Below are 16873 nucleotides of genomic sequence, written 5' to 3'. Positions count from 1 at the left end.
TGCAAAATAAGCATGTCCAAAGTTCACACAGATAAGGAGTTTTTTTTTTAGTGTTCAAACGATGTAAAGAACATCCAGTATGAAGAGAGATCACATTGCTTGTAGAAAATTAGCAAAGCTGTTTAGAGCCTCCCATTTCCTGCTACAGCAGCATTTTGTAACCATGCAGTCAGCAAGATTGCTTAGCATATGCACTTGTTTAACAGCAGATATTCATCATTTGATCTCTGCTACGGTAACGTCAGCAGTATGGGTTATATTCAGCTAAGGATCCAGCAACCGGTCAGTTTCCAAAGCATTGGGGCACCTTTCAGGCCCCAAAATCATTAAAAGCTCGAGCAGAGCTGAAGAAAGACTGGTTTAGACACCAAGCCATGCAAAGCTTTCCTGACGCCAAAGAGCACTCCTGTTTCAGTCTTTCAATGATTGCTTCTTGACTAATGCTTCTCAATAGCTGGGCAGACAAGCTCCCTTTGGGGGGAAAAATACTTCTATGTACCATTTTTTGGGTGAAAATTAGTTTTTTTTGTGAAAACATTACTTTAAAGCTAGGAATTTTGATTGTGGAAGTTTGTATTATGATCTTTTTTGAGTTGAGGCACTGAGCCGTGGGTACATATTTCATGGTGGGTGCTTCCTGAGTTGAGTGTTTGTAGGATTGCTGAGGATACTTGTGTTAATTGTAAGAGGTCTTTTTGATTTAGGTGAGTCACTTTTAAGAGCCTCGGAATATGTAGGTCTATATGTTTTGTCTGCATTGTGTATGATAAGCATAGTGTGTTACTTTGTATTACTGATAACCAGTTTGCTATTTTATGCAATAATAAACTATATTGTGCTTTCCTGAACTTAAACTGTTTCCTTTTCTTCCAGCAATGAAATATGTCTTGATTACAGCCTATAACTTGCTGATAGCCAGTCTACTGCCCTAAGAAAGCAGATAGATTGCATAAAGTCTTTCAGTCTTGTATGTTTTCACCAGATCAGACCCAGCTGTGATTTCCTTGGTAAATTCTGCTGCTGATAAACAATCTGTTAAATGTTATCCCTCCCCCTGACAAGGATAGGAAAACCCATGAAAGGTTTAGGGAAAAGTATATTCTTCTGAAACTCCTATTTTTACAATTCTGAGCTGTGAAGCCCATGTTAAAGTTTATGCTTGCTTTTTTGGGGAATATGAGGAACATTGTAGTTCTTTTCTCTCTTCTGAGGAAAAATCGTCTTTGTGTAATGCTTATGTCTGAAGACACAAACAGTGTGCTTTTGATTTAGCTGATGCCACTTGCAGAACTGCGACTACTAGAACTGTTATGATTGTTTGGTTCCATACACAAATCCTTCCTGAACATATAAAAGCTGAAATTTTGAATTATCCCTTGCATAAAGAGGTTGTTTTTGGACTGTCTGCTGCAGAGGTCCTTAAAGAGTGTGATTTGAGATGGACGATGATTCAGGGAGTTTTTCAGATTTGTGAGCCTTCCTTCTCCAAATTTGTCAAGGGTTTTACTGCTACCTCTGTACCATTTTTCAAAAAAAAGGCAAAATAAGCAGACACAGCAAGCTGCTGGTAAATGGATTTGTTTAAAAACTAATGACAAGGGAGCTCCAAAAAAGAGAGGATGAGCCCCCCCCCAGAAACAAGGACAGTCTGACAAGTTTAAATAACTATCTACAGAAATCCCCCCCAACATCCCACCCTGATAAACCTGTATTTCTCCCCCAAAATCTGGCTCTCCATTTCTCTGTTTGGCAACAGATAGTCTCAGACAGCTTGGTCTCTTAAGAGTAATCTAGAAGGGATACAGATGGTAGTGGCATTCTCTCCATACTTTTCCGGGGACTCCTCCTCCTCATCTGGCAGAAAAGACTTTTTTTTCCCTTCTATCATTCAGCTCCTGCTAACTCAGGGGAGTGATGTATGCTGTCCCTCCTTTTGGAAATGAGAGGGGTTTTATTCAAGAATGTTAATACAAAAGAAAGAAGCTTCATGGAAATAAGTCATGAGTCTTTCCTGTTTAAATCAGTTTGTGATAGTTCCAGAATTCACAAAGCACTTCAAAATTTGTTACCTCTCATTCTCCATTTAAATTATTAGTGATCCTAGATTTAAAAGATGCTTATCACATTCCTATAGCATCAGATAGGTATTCTGTGTCTGGATCATACTCTAGTTGTCTACATTACCTTTTGGATTATCCACTGATCCAAGAGTATTCACAAAGTGTTTACCTCCGGTGAGAGCCTACTGCAGACTGCAAGGTATTCACATTTTTCCTTATTTACACAACTTGCTTATATTTGCAGAGTCGTTTTCAAAGTCAGGAATCTCTCACTTGAGTGAGAGAGAGCTCCTTTGCAGGCTGGGGTTTCAGTAGAATATCCAAAAGTCTTGCTGGACCCTTTCTCAAAGGATTGTTTTCCAGAGGTGTCTCCTGATACCTCAGTTCAAAGAACTTTTCTTTCTCAGGAAAAAATAGATATATATCTATATCTATTCCTAAATTTTTCGACTGAAACAAAGGCCTCAGCAAGGGAATTTCTCAGGATACTAGGATCTGAGACATCCACGATTCTCACGATTCCTCTAGCCAGAGTCCACATGAGAAAAAAATTATACCTACGATCTGTGTAGACCCAACATCAGCATCCCCTGACAAGGGATTCCTGTTTTGGGATTTGTAATAAGGGGACTCCTGTGGTGCACAGACCAGTTTTTAAACATGTTTATTAAATTATCACTTAAGATGTAGGCAAACATGAATTAACAGAAAAGAAAACATATTAATATTTTTCCATTTTATATACATTGTACATCACATATCTTTTCTCTCTTTGTAATTATATCATCATGTCAGCATTACATCAGTTTATGAATTCTGCCTTCCCTTAAATCTTACTGTTCCTCCTCCTGAACATTATTCTGCATGCGTTTTTCCAACAATTTCCATTTATTTCTCCTTCCTTTTTCTAAAGATCCTTCTTCCAATTCTTTTCACTTTTATAGTTTTCAGTACTTCAAATACAGTTGGTTCAGTCTTTGATTTCCATTTTTTGAGTAATTGCTTTTTTGACAGCAACAGAATATAACTTACTAAAGCCTTGCTATGACTAGGCAATTCAGATCCTGAACCCAGCTCAAAAAAGTATATAATTGGTTACAACCTTTTCCTCAACTAAATCTCTTTACACTGCCAAAGCATATAGTCCCAGTTACCTCTTTCTTCATCACACCTCCAACATCTGCCATCTACCTGAGGAAAAACTTCTTTGAGGTCTGCTTGGGTTATAAAAATACCTGTCCAGACACTTCCAAGCAAAGATCCTAAATCTTCTGGACTTTGTTGCATACTCTTGAGCCATATATATATCCTTCCATTGTTCTCTTGTAAATATTTTTTTTCCAGTTACTCTTCCCAATCTTTTCTAACCTCTTCTGATTCTTACAGATATCAAGCAATATTATATATATGCCCTAGTAATTATCCCTTTTTTTAGCAGCAGCTTCTCTTCTAGATTCAACTACAAACCCCAGCACAGCAGGTCTTTCACTTAAGTTTCCAGTATCCCTCTCTGTTTCTCTGCACAGCAGGCCTTTCACTTAAGATTCCTGTATCACTGTATCCCTCTCGCTCTGCCTATACTGTGATATCATTCTCTGGTAGGGAAGGCAGTCTCTAGGATGCAGATCAAACATCTTTTTGGCCTCATCCCACTCTTTTCCATTTTCCCTGTCTAGTTATTTGCTCTCTTTGCCAGTTTTCTCCAGTAAAATCTAGCCCCTCTTGCCTATTTTCTGTATCTCTGCTTGTGGTAATCCCTGTTGGCATTTGCTATGGAAAAAAAACAAGCTAATATCTTTGCAGATATAAGAAACTTAGCATTTTTTCACGGCTTTCATCATTTTCTTATTTTTCAAACCTACTTCCTTACAAAAAACACTTGTGTATGGCTTAAGCCAAGGACATTACTCTAGAAATTCACCCTTGTAAAAATAAGTGGAAAAAAAAACGTGTAATCTAATTAGTGCACTTTTATATCTGACCCCACCCCCACCTCACCAGCCTAAGACCACAGCATATTAACATGAAACTTGCTTTTCTTCTTGTACTTTAAAGCTTATATTTCTTAAAACTAAAAAGTACTTGTTTGCTGTGATATCCTTAACACGTGTAATAGTCAGTGAAAAAAATCCTCCTCATTTAAAATACCCCTGAATACACACTACACAAATCTACTTCATTATCTATAACATGCAGTTTATATTATGAAATGTTTTACACAAATTCTAATAAACATTTTTACTTATAGTTACTTTATTCCGTTTGCATTCTTTTAAACATTAATGACATAAAGTGGAGTATATATTTTACAATCCACCCACAAGCTTAACAAAGTCGTCAAAATTCCAGTCTTTATCAGAAGTTTTTTGTTACAAAGCTATATTTCACAAATGTGATTGATGCTTTATAGTTTCCCCTCTAATTTCAGAATTGCTGGTCTTCCTGCTCATCTCCTCCTCCCAGCACCAGACTCTGGTTCAAGTCAAAGGTACTCCTAATTCTTCCAGTCAACTCCTGTGCTTTTTCTGTGTCTCAAGCATTTTCCTTTGATATATTGGAAAAGATTTTGCTGGGAGAGTCGCACTGTGAGCTTTGTCAGAAGAATTAGAGGCAGAGTTTCCTTCTGTTTGCTGGGTTCGCTTTTTGTTAGCTAGACTTTTTTTTAGTTTCCTACTTAGCTTGTTCTGAATCCAAAAATGTCTGACCCTCCAGAAAAAAATATTCTGAAGACTAATGAGTACAGCAGCATGAATGTTACACCTGCCTCTCAACATTCCCTGATTACTGGGATAAATTTGATTCTTTTATGCTGGTTATACAGTCAATAATAATTTTCCAGAAACACTCTGTCTCCATTTTTTAATGCTTTTGCTTCTTGACAGAGTTGTGTCAGGATAAACTCTTTGTGCTGGTATAATTGCACCTTTACTGTTACAGGTCTTGGCTGCTTTCTCTTGGCCAGGTTTGGAGAATGTTATCCAGCATTTTCTTTATTTCAACTTCTGATTTTTTGTTTAATGGTTCATATGAATATGTAGTTAAAGCTTCTATTTTTTTTCCAGCCTTTTGTTATTTGAGTTGATATATTCCTTTGTTGTATCTTTTATTTTAATCACCTCTGAGTACATTTGATTTATTTTTTCCTCAAAATTACTGGAAACCATCTTGTACCAAAGCTGAAACTTGAATTGCTTTTTGTTGAATGAGTGCAGGATTCTTCCCAGACACTGTTTTCACCTTTTCTCGTTGATTTTCTTTTAGGTTGTCTAAATTCCTTTTTCTGGCATCCAGGCAGTGTACTTAGTAGCCAGTAACTGAATTTTACTCAAGTTAAAAATATCACTGGCTCTTATTTCTCAGTTTTTTTTTCACAGGGGGGGGGGAGTCGAAATTAAAAAGTTGATCAGTGTGCAACGATCTTGCTAGTCTGTTACAAATCAATTTTATGGTATTTGTTAAGACTTTAAAAAATGTTGAAGAAATGTAATAAATCAAATACAAAAAGGAGTATGCCTAGTATTGTCTGCTAGCCGCGAGTATTTAATAAATGCTACCACTGCAGTGTACCTGTTAGCATTTTGTGTTTTCTTTTGTCAATTACAGGATAACATGATCCACTATAGAATTATAATGACAATGTTAAGACAGCTAAATTTATAACACACTTAAAATGAAGATTGATTAACTTTAAAGTCAAGTGCAAAGCATTACTATTGTAATTATCTGCTCAGCCATAAAGATGGAAATGTATTGTACCAGCTTTGTATTGCCCTAGCAGTGCTTTTCACGAAACCACATATTGATTCAGTTTGCACTCCCAGGCAGTCCACCCCATATCTTTCAAGTTATGATCATTAAAATCATGGTGTTGGCCTTTGAAAAGTCATATCAGAATGTTGAAAAAGGGAGCATGTATTCCTCAGATTAGATCTGCAGATAGTAGATCCTATATTTAATAACAATGAATCTTTGTGTATGCTAACCAACCTCACTTCTGCTTCAGCCCTCTGTTCTCATCTGCTGCTTACCTCACATTTGCTGCTAAAATTATTCCACAGCTGTTTTTCTATTCTTTTAAAATGTGCTTATTTCTTAAGTTGGCTGCGGAACTCTCTAACTTCTTTGATTACTCCATGTTTCTGAATTAGTTCTGTTCTTTTGTATTTTCTTCACCTGGGCTGTGCCTGCAAGTGCTCTGCTGTGATCAGTGTACTACACTGTTAAACCAAATAAATACATAAATCAATAGTTAATATATTTACTGATATGTTTGCCCTTAAAGTGAGCTAACTTAATGAAGAAAATCAGTAGCTCTATGAGGAACAAGGTTAAGTCTTATGACCAAAGCCAGAGCACTGTTTCAAACATTAGCTATTTTATGTATGTATGTGCTTCTTTCTTTGTGTATTTATGTTTGTGCATATTTTTATAGGTTTGTATGCATGTATAATATATATGTGTGTGTGTGTGTGTGTGTGTGTGTGTGTGTGTGTGTGTGTGTGTGTGTGTGTGTGTGTGTGTGTGTCTATCTGGCTTTTTGTATCTATTTAAGGTAAATAGACATAACCCAGGGAGACATTTTTAGCTGTAACCCAGTTATATACAGAAAAGCAAAAGATGAATATTTACATTGCAAAATAATCCATTGTTCAACAGTACAACATAAGTAAACCAATGGATAAATAAACACATATGTGCAAGTTAGTCCAAGGATCAAATAGCTGCAGTTCACATACTGCTAAAATAGTGAGTGGATTATTTATTAACACAGTTGCATGCAAAGATTAAGACAAGGTGGGTGATCAGGTTAAACTTGAACTGGTGCAGTGAAGGTAGGAATCTAATTGGATCCTTTTTAAGAGAATTTATAGTATATTCTAACAGTTAGTTTTGGGAAAGAACATTGAAGAGAGTGCTGACAGGGTAATATAGGCAGCTAATGAACATTTTATTTGTAAGAAACCTAGAGAATGATCATGGTTAAGGTAATGCCCTTTATATCTTTTTATCTATGATAGGGGTGTGTGTGTGTGTGTGTATACACACACACACATATATATATATATATATATATATATATATATATATAAGTTTTGACGGAAAATTATTTAAACACAAAGTATTGACAAAATCTAACCACATTCAAAACCAATGTTCTTGCAATGGGGCAAGTCTCCTATACCCCCCATGTAGGGAGTAAGCCCCTTGCTATTTATAGACATCAACTTCTGAGGTGGCAGAACTTTTTTTCTTACAGTGACCTCCTTTTAAGAATTAGACTTGCACTGCTGCTAAAAAAAACCCTGTAATTTGGCAATTCTCACCTTGGAGAAATACCTAGTTCCCATAACAAAAGCAAAGTAATCAGTCATTTGAAATAGTCAACCTTAAAAAGGATTCGCTTTGTTTTTTGTCCATGGATACTGTTCAGCTTTCCTTTGACAGAATTGATTTTTGCTTCTCTTCTTGAGCATTTTGTACCATTGTTGCTACTGGATTCAAAGGCATCCAGATTACAGCTATTTAGAGCAGATTATATTCTGCTTCAGTTATATATAGAGTGTTCTTTTCAGCTTTCCTTAATAGTAGCTATGTTATCATCCAGTGACTATTTTACAAGCATTTCATATCAATTATAAAACCCAGTGATGCACTTCATAGTTAAAAATAAATTAAAAGTTCTGATTGACATCTTGATCTTAATGCTGTGAAGTATTTTGTATTATTATTATTTTATATTGATGTTGCACTCAAACTTCTGCTGGTTATATTTTTATATAGCTTCACGTAAAAGTAAAATACAAAATCTGAAATGCTGAAAGTATTTATAGTGTTTTAAGTCTTTATCAATGATTTATAGTTTGTGTACTTATTTGTCTGATTATTCATTCTTGTTACAGACCAGCTGATGCAAAATTGTGTTGTTACAGTTAGCTGAAATGTGCAAATTTTAATGTTTTTGTGTAATGGCTTTTGAATCTTTGTTTACCCCAGTAGCAAATCAAAGGAAGAAAGCTGTTGTATAATTCATGACTTGGAGGTGAACAGATATTGGCAGTGCCTTCTGAATTGCCAGAGCAGAGGTGATTCCATCCTTCTGTCCATTTTCTAAACATTTTTCCCCCCAGTGAGGGTCACAGTGATGAGGTGAGACTTTCATACCTGCATCAATAGGCTTCAGCTCATCCTGTGGTATCTACAGGCATTTCCAGATAAGCTGGGAGAGCGTAACCCTTCTAGCATCTCCTGTGTCTGCCCTAGGGCTTTCTCCTGGTGGGCTTTGACGGCACACTTGCTGCGTGAGGTACCCAGGGGGGCAACCTTGCGTAGTGCCCAAAACCAATTCAGCAGACTCCACTCTGCACCAAAGAGCAGTGACTATACTCAGAGATAGTATTAGATTGCCAAGTTCTTTACTCTCTTACAGAGAGGGAGCTCAGCTGCCTTGCAAAGGAGCCTAATTTCTGGTACTTGTATCTCTGATATCATCTTCTTGGTTCACAACTTAGTGTATAGCCATAGTTAAGGGTGGGGGTGTAGACTAACCAATGCTTTGAAGGCTTCACCGCCAGTTTATATAATGTGTGTAGTACTGTTGCCACCACACCCATTATGTGTTCAATCTTGCAGTCTTGTCTATCTTCACTTCTGAAGAATATCCCAAGATAAACTCCACCTGAGGTAGTTGCTCCCACAACCATAGCTCTACAGTCTTCTCATGTCCTCACCTGCAAAGGGTAGTTCATTCTTTACAAGAAAGGAACCATGTCCTTTGATGTGGTGGTGTTGCTTTTTATTTCAGTCACCTCATGATCAACCGTGATTTAATCTATTCCGTACTGGAAGTGACAGTTACTTGAGGCTTGTAGGCTAGCCTCATATGCAAACGAATCAGATCCAGTACACTCTCACTCAAACTGAATATTGTTTCGAGCTTGACAGCACTTTGATATCCTTTCCATGAAAATTGCAAACAGGAAGGACTACGCAACATCTTTGAAGTCACATGCCCACTTTGAATGTTTTCATTTTAATGATGTGAATTCAGGCATGACTCTCACTCCTCAGATACATGGACTGTGTGGTACACAGCAGTGGCCTTGGGACACCATATGGTTGTAACATGTTCATCAGGACATCTTTCCAAGACATTCTGGGGCACACAGTTATATACTTTATCCGTATTCACAAACACATGATGACAATTCTGCACACTTCCATGACCCCATCAGTATCTCTGTAGGGCCAAATAATTGACCCTCTTTTCCATGGTCAGAATGAAATCCTTATTGCTCCTTCTGAAACAGAGGATCACCTGCTGGATGAGGTCTCATTTCCAACACTCTGACATACAGTTTTCTATGAAAGCAAAATAGTGTAATTACTCTATAACTAGAACACGCACACTAGGTTCTCTTTTTTGAAAATGAGAATCACTTCCACAGTTTCCCAATCCAAGGGTACTATCCTAGCCTTCAGCACAAAATTCCAACATTGAACATGCTTGTAAAATACTTTAGTAGTAACCCACAACTGGTTGTGGGAATCACAGGATTTACCCACGGTTGGCATGATTTCATCACAAGGGCAAAGCCCAAGTGAATTTTACCTGTTTACGTGTCTTCTGACACAAAGCATTAACTGCCTGAATTTCTTCTCATGACGTGTGTGTACCAACGTTTCTGCAAATTTTATGACTATTTGAAAATATGCTTTCTGATGCCAGCTGTGCTTTTATGGTGTTTTCTGTTTTATGGCTTCCTATCTTGCCCATTTTTTTCTGAGTCTTTTAAAATGGCATTTGAAACATCAGAAAATATTGTCAGTAGCTTCATAAAACACTTCATGCAACTACAGATACTTCAGATTTCTTGTATGGAAAATAGCTGGACTACACAGTATAGGCTGCATAAATAAATTAAGGACTCTATAACTGAGTGTGAGCTGTAGCTGATCTTTAGCATACTCTTTGACCTGTTTCTTTTTGGAAGGACTGTGTCTGGAGCAGAGAGTGCATGGGGCGTACAGCAAGCTGGCTTGCTTATTATTAAACCTAAATGTAAAGAAGGGAATAAAGACAATTAAGTTTGTTGTACAGCATCTTTTCCAGATTATGCAACTACTACTCACTAATAAACAAGTTTTGTCTGTGCCTACTTGTAAGTAGTTACTAGATGTCTGTATGGATTGTAAAGAATGCATAGAAGGGATAATGTCATTCAAGCTTCTAGATCAGTACAGTGCAGCCTTGATATTCAAGCCTACAAACCATCATACCTTTTGCAGTATTATTACATAAATATTCTTTTAAGTAGACAGTTTAATAAGTTCTTTTAAAATAATTAGATGGTATATCCTATTAGGAAGTTTAAATACTTTTTTTGTTTGTGTGTTTCAGACTACATTTCAGGAGATTTGTAAGGGAGTACATGTGGTGAAAAACCAAGGGCAACAAATGTTCATTGAATCCAGAGCCAGACAAGAATCTCAGAAAAAATGTGCTGCAGGTGAGTGCATGAGTATTATCAGTTTTTTTTAAAAAAAAATCAATGCATGTGGTCAGTAGCATTGAAATATTTATTTATGTTCCTTTTTCATATCAGTATTGTATTTAAGAGCCTCACCAAAACATGCAGTATCCTGTCATTCCATTTACATTTTTTTTCTGACAAATAATTTTTCTTTCTGTGTATTTTTTTCATGGCTGCCAATCATTAGTTAAAAACACATTCCCTTCCTTTGTCTGTTTAGCTTATTTTGTAGACTAGAATTCTGTTATCTTTGGAGAGGACTTGTATTGAGGTGTATAGGAAGTAGAGGTATGCTGGTGTGGGATTAGTCTCTACTGTACATATGGTATTTTCTCCTTCCATTGTGCATAGCTTATTGTGATGCCTGTGTTCAGTGTATATTCATGCTGCCTTTTGCTAAAGGCTACTGTGGTTATTTGTCTGCATTTTTCTCCCCATCTTTGACTATTTAAACAAACAGACCTCTCTGGCCACCACTGGATGGATACCCAGCACTTCAGAACTTCCTCCCAAGAAGGAAAGCTGGCCTTCTCCACCTCTCAGACTCACTTTTTCTTCCTTCCCCAGCTTTGCAGTTCATATACAAGTAACTGGTGTTGCTGATTGTGGTGGTGGGAATGCTGTTCCTATACATCTATGTGGTTTTATAGTATTACTAAACTGATGATGTACGAATATGTGCTTTGTAAAGACAGTCCTTTTCTGAATTAAGTTTATTATGTTGTCAGCCTGTCATTCAAATAATTAATATTCACTAGTTGCTGTTCTTTGCCCTTTGTACATGAGAGATTGCATTAATATACTGCATACATTTTTCTTAGGTTTGTGTTATTTTATTATATTTTTGTATTTATTTGTTGTTTGAGTTACCAGTGGCCCTTGTTTCCTAAGGTTATGTAAAACAAGTTATTTATTCTTCTGCTCTCCTCTGACTGTTGTACTGGGCATTGGTAATATCAGAATTATTGTAAGCGTTATGCTTCACATATATTGTTATATGTCATATAATCTAAGCAACATTATAAAAATTATTCAGTGACTGCCTTCTCATAAACCTCATTCCTTCTCCAAACCATTTTTCTGCATGAATTGTTCCAAAAATGTCCATTTTCTTTAGAACAAGATACATCTTTATTAAGTTATCGCTTGTGACATAGGCAGTCTTACATTTATATAAATGAAAACAAGCCATATTGACATATTTTTAGTTGCAAACATTATACATCACTTATACTCTATCCAGTCATTGTCAGTCAATCATTACATAGCTCATGCAAATCCTGCCTTTTTTTAAACCTCATTCCTCCTACAAAACATTATTCTCCATGTATTGTTCAATAATTCCCATTTTTTTGTTTAATTTGTTTCTACCCTTTTTTTTAAGATCCCATTTCCAGTTGTTTTATCTTTGTTACTATATTCACTACTTCTAGTATAGTTGGTTTAGACTTTGATTTCCATTTTCTAGTAACTGCAATTTTAGCAACCACCATAAAGGCCTTACTATGTGTAGGCAATTCGGATTCAGTTATATAGCTCAAAAAGATCAATTTCTTAGTTATACCAGTTTGCTTACCTGGTATTTCTGATAGATTAATCTGCAAGGAATTTTTAAAGTCTGCCAACTCACTGTATTTCCAAAACATATGTTCCCAGTTATCTCTTCTTTCCCATCACACCTCCAACATTTGCTAGCTACCTGAGTCTACTTGTGGTATAAAAATACCTATATTAACACTTCCAAACAAAGATCCTAAATCTTCTAGACATTTCTTGCATTTAGGTTCATAGATGTTTACTAGGCTAAAGACCAGAAGGGCCTTTTTAAGCCTAGCCATGCATCCCAAATCTCTGACAAGTTCTGATACCCTTGATATGTGTAAGCAGGGGTTTGAGAGATAAACCATTTACAGGTTACCAGTGTCCATTAGAGACATAGGTGCCAAACCAGGGATGAATTTCCAGTTTCCCATCCAATTATCCAAGTAGCAGTTGAATTGGGTTAGGGAGGAACTCTGCTTCACATGGATGGGGACCCTGTTCCATAGACACAGTAGTCTCTGGGATACATACCTATCTCTCCAGCAGGACCTATTTATATCACAGGCTAGATTTAAGTCTTTAGAACTGGTAATTCTGGTGTTGTTTGTTTTGTGGCTATGCAGAAGGTACATCAGAGTGGGTCTGACAATGCCCTGTATGTCAGGCATAGATCTCCCCTCAAAACGCCCGTAAGAGATGGAATACTTTTGTCATTTTTTTAGCCATTATAGACATGAACACTTCATAATTATGGTTTAGTATTAAAATGGGTCCGTATGAAGCTGGGTTTGATAGATCTTTACCCTCTATAGGTATTACAGCTGCCACTGCTCTCTTCCAGGATGTTGGTACTTCTCGTAAAACACTGTTAAACAAAACCTTCCATATCTTTATCAGTTTTTTCCTTCCTAGCTTCCAGACTTCCACAGGAATAACATCTGTTCCTGGGGACTTTCCTGTAGATTGGTTATACATCACAAGTTTTATCTCATCTCCTCCTATCCTAACCATTCGTAATTGAGTCTTATCTGCCTCTAACCTTGGCATATTTAATTCTTCCATAAACATTTCAGTTTGTATCTTTTTTTGATTTCCATATTTCTGTGCTTTATATAGACGTTTGTAGAAAGTCTGAAATATTTCTAATACCGCTACAGGATCTCTCGTTAACTTCCTTGTTATAGGCTCCCTAAGCTTAGCAACAGCTCTTTCTACTTGCTGTTGCCTGGAGTCATTGTACTAGAAGTTTTGTGCTGTAGTGTTACTATCAGAAAACAGTTGCTTAACAGCAGTCTTTCTAAACTGATATATATTATCTAGGTAATCCCTTATTCTCTGCTTAGCATTCTGCGGTTGATCCTCCCTTTCTGTGAGATTCCCCATATTCTGCAATATTATAATGTGTCAGTCCCTCTAAATAATTATTGTTACTTCTTAACCATAGTTCACTTTCTTTTAATTCCACCCCATTTAAACTCCACCTTAATTGTATCCCACTCCCTAGCTATAGTTTCAGAAGTAATTTGTCTTCTTGAATAGTTCCTGAATAATCAACACTATCCATTCCTTAAATTCTTCTCTTTTCAACAGATAGGTGGGAGAGTGCAAGTATCTCCTTTTTATTTCATTACCCTGTGTTTTTATTTTAGTTATTGGCGCATGATCTGAAATAGTTATTTGGTGCTTATCAAGACCTTCAATTAAATGCATGTTCCCGTGAAATGTAAATTCTATCTAGCCTAGCCCAATTTTTATATCTTATGCAAATTCACTACAAACTCCTATTACTGAATTCACATCTTCCATGCCAAATATTTTCATAAATTTCTTCAAAAATCTATCCTTCTTTGTTATACTTTCACTTCTGCCCCCCCCCCGACACATCTTTACTGCTGCAAATTAAATTCCAGGCCCACCTACAAGTAGTATTCCTTGCTGAAAAGTGATTATTTCTCCCACAATTTTCTTAAGCTCCATTATAGCAGTTTTAGGTGGAATATATAAATATATGCCAGCATAATTGTCCTCCCTTGCTAGTAGCTCCTTATCCCTACAAATCTATCATTGTTATCTTTTTATTCTCTTCCGTCACTATTGGATCTCCTTTTGCAATTAATATAAGTACTCCTATTTTCCTTTGTCCTAGATATTTTGCTGAATAACCATTCAGAAACCTTTCTTTATCAAATTCACATGTGTAGTTCCATACATGTGTCTCCTGTAACATAACTATTTGCACTCTACATTTTTAATATAGTTCACTATTCTTTCTTCTTTGTACTTATCTTTGAGACCACTAACATTTAAAGACATTACAGAAAGCATCATTGTATTAAAAGGTATTATCCCCACCTTGTATGTATAACACCTTTTCTGTTAAATGTCTGGTTCCAACTTTTGTGTTACATGTATACACTGTTTGGTGGCAGGTTGAACCCTTGTATAGTTTTTTTCTTGTCACATCCATTTGAGCCTATGTCACATCTTGCAAAAGTTTGTTTTATTGAAGGCACTCAAACAAACAAACCCCCAGTACCCCCCAAAACCTATTAATTTAATACTAACGCACAAAACTATGTACGTCTTCAAATATTGAAGTTTTACCCTCCTAATAGAAACAACTGTCCCAAACTGACAGCCCCACTGACATACCTGAGTTAACATAAAAGAAAGGTTATCCATGCTAAGATGCATGGTGCAGCCTGTGCTTCTACTAAGTGTTGACTGTTTTTGTCTTACCTTTATAGCTCTCCCCAATGGGAAAACCCATGAATATGTTCAGAGAACATTATCTCCTAGCCAGTTTCTTATTTCTTTTTTCCCCACCCAATCACTGTCCACCAGATTGTAACCAGTTTCTCTCTAACAGATTGTGTCCGTGGAGACATGAGAACCAGACAGCCAATTTCTCTTTCTCAGATTGTTTCCATGAAGGCCAGACACAGAATTGCTACTAAGCATGCATTCATTTGCTAGAAAAAAGCCTCATAATATTCAGTATTCTTTTTCATTTACTTGCGTTTTCTTAAAACTTGTTATTTAATCAGCCTAAGGTCCTTAATCCAGTCATATCCCCATGCAACAATTAGAAAAAAGCACATTCATTTTTCTTTTCTCGTGCTTTTTAACCAGGCTTTTTTACATTGCAGTGCCCACATTTCTTAAAAATGAGCAAGAAGAGAGAAGGGAGGAAGAAAGGGAAAAACAAAGAACAGCAACACCTATTTACAATCCCCATTACACTTAAAAATAACTGAGAAAATGTCACTTTATAGAATGCAGAGAAAACCATATACCACAAAAATAATACTATTAATAAAAAATGTTTTCTTTGCTTACAGTTAACAAAAAAAGGGAAGTGGCACCAGACTCAGACCAAACTGAATGCTACAGCGTATCCTCAAAACTTCTGTTGTTGGAAATACAGGTGGTACCGAAAAGTACAAGTCCACAAAAGTACAAGTCCACAAAAAGCAGTTTCAAAAATTCCAAACGCACACAACTTCCACGTATTTCTTTTATTTTGCAACACCACTTTGGAAAATCTGAGAGAAGAAGAAAAGAGTTAACGGTCCTACTCCAAATCCAGAACTGTTCTGGATTTGGAGTAGGACCGTTAACTCTTTTCTTCTTCTCTCAGATTTTCCAAAGTGGTGTTGCAAAATAAAAGAAATACGTGGAAGTTGTGTGCGTTTGGAATTTTTGAAACTGCTTTTTGTGGACTTGGACTTTTGTGGACTTGTACTTTTCGGTACCACCTGTATTTCCAACAACAGAGGTTTTGAGGATACGCTGTAGCATTCAGTTTGGTCTGAGTCTGGTGCCACTTCCCTTTTTTTGTTTATTGGGCTTGTTTCTCCTGATTTGTTATTTGCTTACAGTTAACTTTCTCCCCTCTTCAAAGCATTTTTCCGAACATTAATGACATGAAGTAGGGCATATACTTTAGGGTCCCCCATAAATCCAACAGATTCTGAAAGTCCAACACTTGTAGATTTTCCTGTTCCGTCATATTTCGCAAATATAGTTATTGCATTGTAATCCCACATTGTTACTGGTTTTATTACTGTTCATTTCCATCTCCCAAATCCTGTCTTTGCTTTGTTTCCAACATACTCTCAATTCTTCTAGTCAACTCTCTTGCTACCTTTCTTCTCTCCAGCTTTTTCTGTTGAAACAGTGGAAAAGTTTTTTACAGGTACAGTCCTTGTGGTATTTATTACCAGAAGAACAAGAAGCAGAATCTTCTGTTTCCCAGCTCACTTTTTGTTGGACAAACTTTTGTATTTCCTCCTTAGCATGTACTTCATCAAAAAATGTTTTTGTCCATCCAGGGAAGAATACCCTGAAAACAGCTGGGTGCAGCAGTTTGAACTCTGTTGTCTCCCACTTTTAGTATTTTGTCCTTCTGCCATGAACTTCTGCTGGTAGGATTGCATCTTTATTATTAAAGGTTTATGTTGCTTTCTCATAGACAGGTTTGGAGCATACACATGATTTGAACTTTCAGCTAACCGCAACTGCTGTGGAATACGAGTCCAGTTGCTTGTTTGTGCTTTCATAAAATTAATGCAGTTTGTTCCTTTCAGCTTCTCTGGTATAGCTGAAAATCTCAGGTTTTCCCTATGTGCTCTGGCCCCTGATTCTTTTATTTTTTGAAACCCTTCTTCTAGATAGGTCTCATATTCAGCCAGTCTTTTCTTCATTTCATCCTCTGATTTTTGCAGCTTTATCACCTCA

General features: G+C 36.6%; 1 protein-coding gene across 1 annotated transcript in view; it reads left to right on the top strand.

Moving 5' to 3' along the window:
- Positions 1-16873, top strand: part of PER2 (period circadian regulator 2) — a 1339110-nt gene that overhangs the window by 709952 nt on the left and 612285 nt on the right. Inside the window, exon 16 of the mRNA XM_044070032.1 lies at positions 10459-10567. Coding sequence (XP_043925967.1) covers positions 10459-10567 — 109 coding nt within the window. The remainder of the gene's footprint in view (positions 1-10458; positions 10568-16873) is intronic.

Source organism: Protopterus annectens, chromosome 4.part1, assembly GCF_019279795.1.
Source record: "Protopterus annectens isolate FY-2018-M chromosome 4.part1, PAN1.0, whole genome shotgun sequence".
Classification (NCBI taxonomy): Eukaryota; Metazoa; Chordata; order Ceratodontiformes; family Protopteridae; genus Protopterus; species Protopterus annectens.
This window is presented reverse-complemented; position numbering and strand designations above follow the sequence as displayed.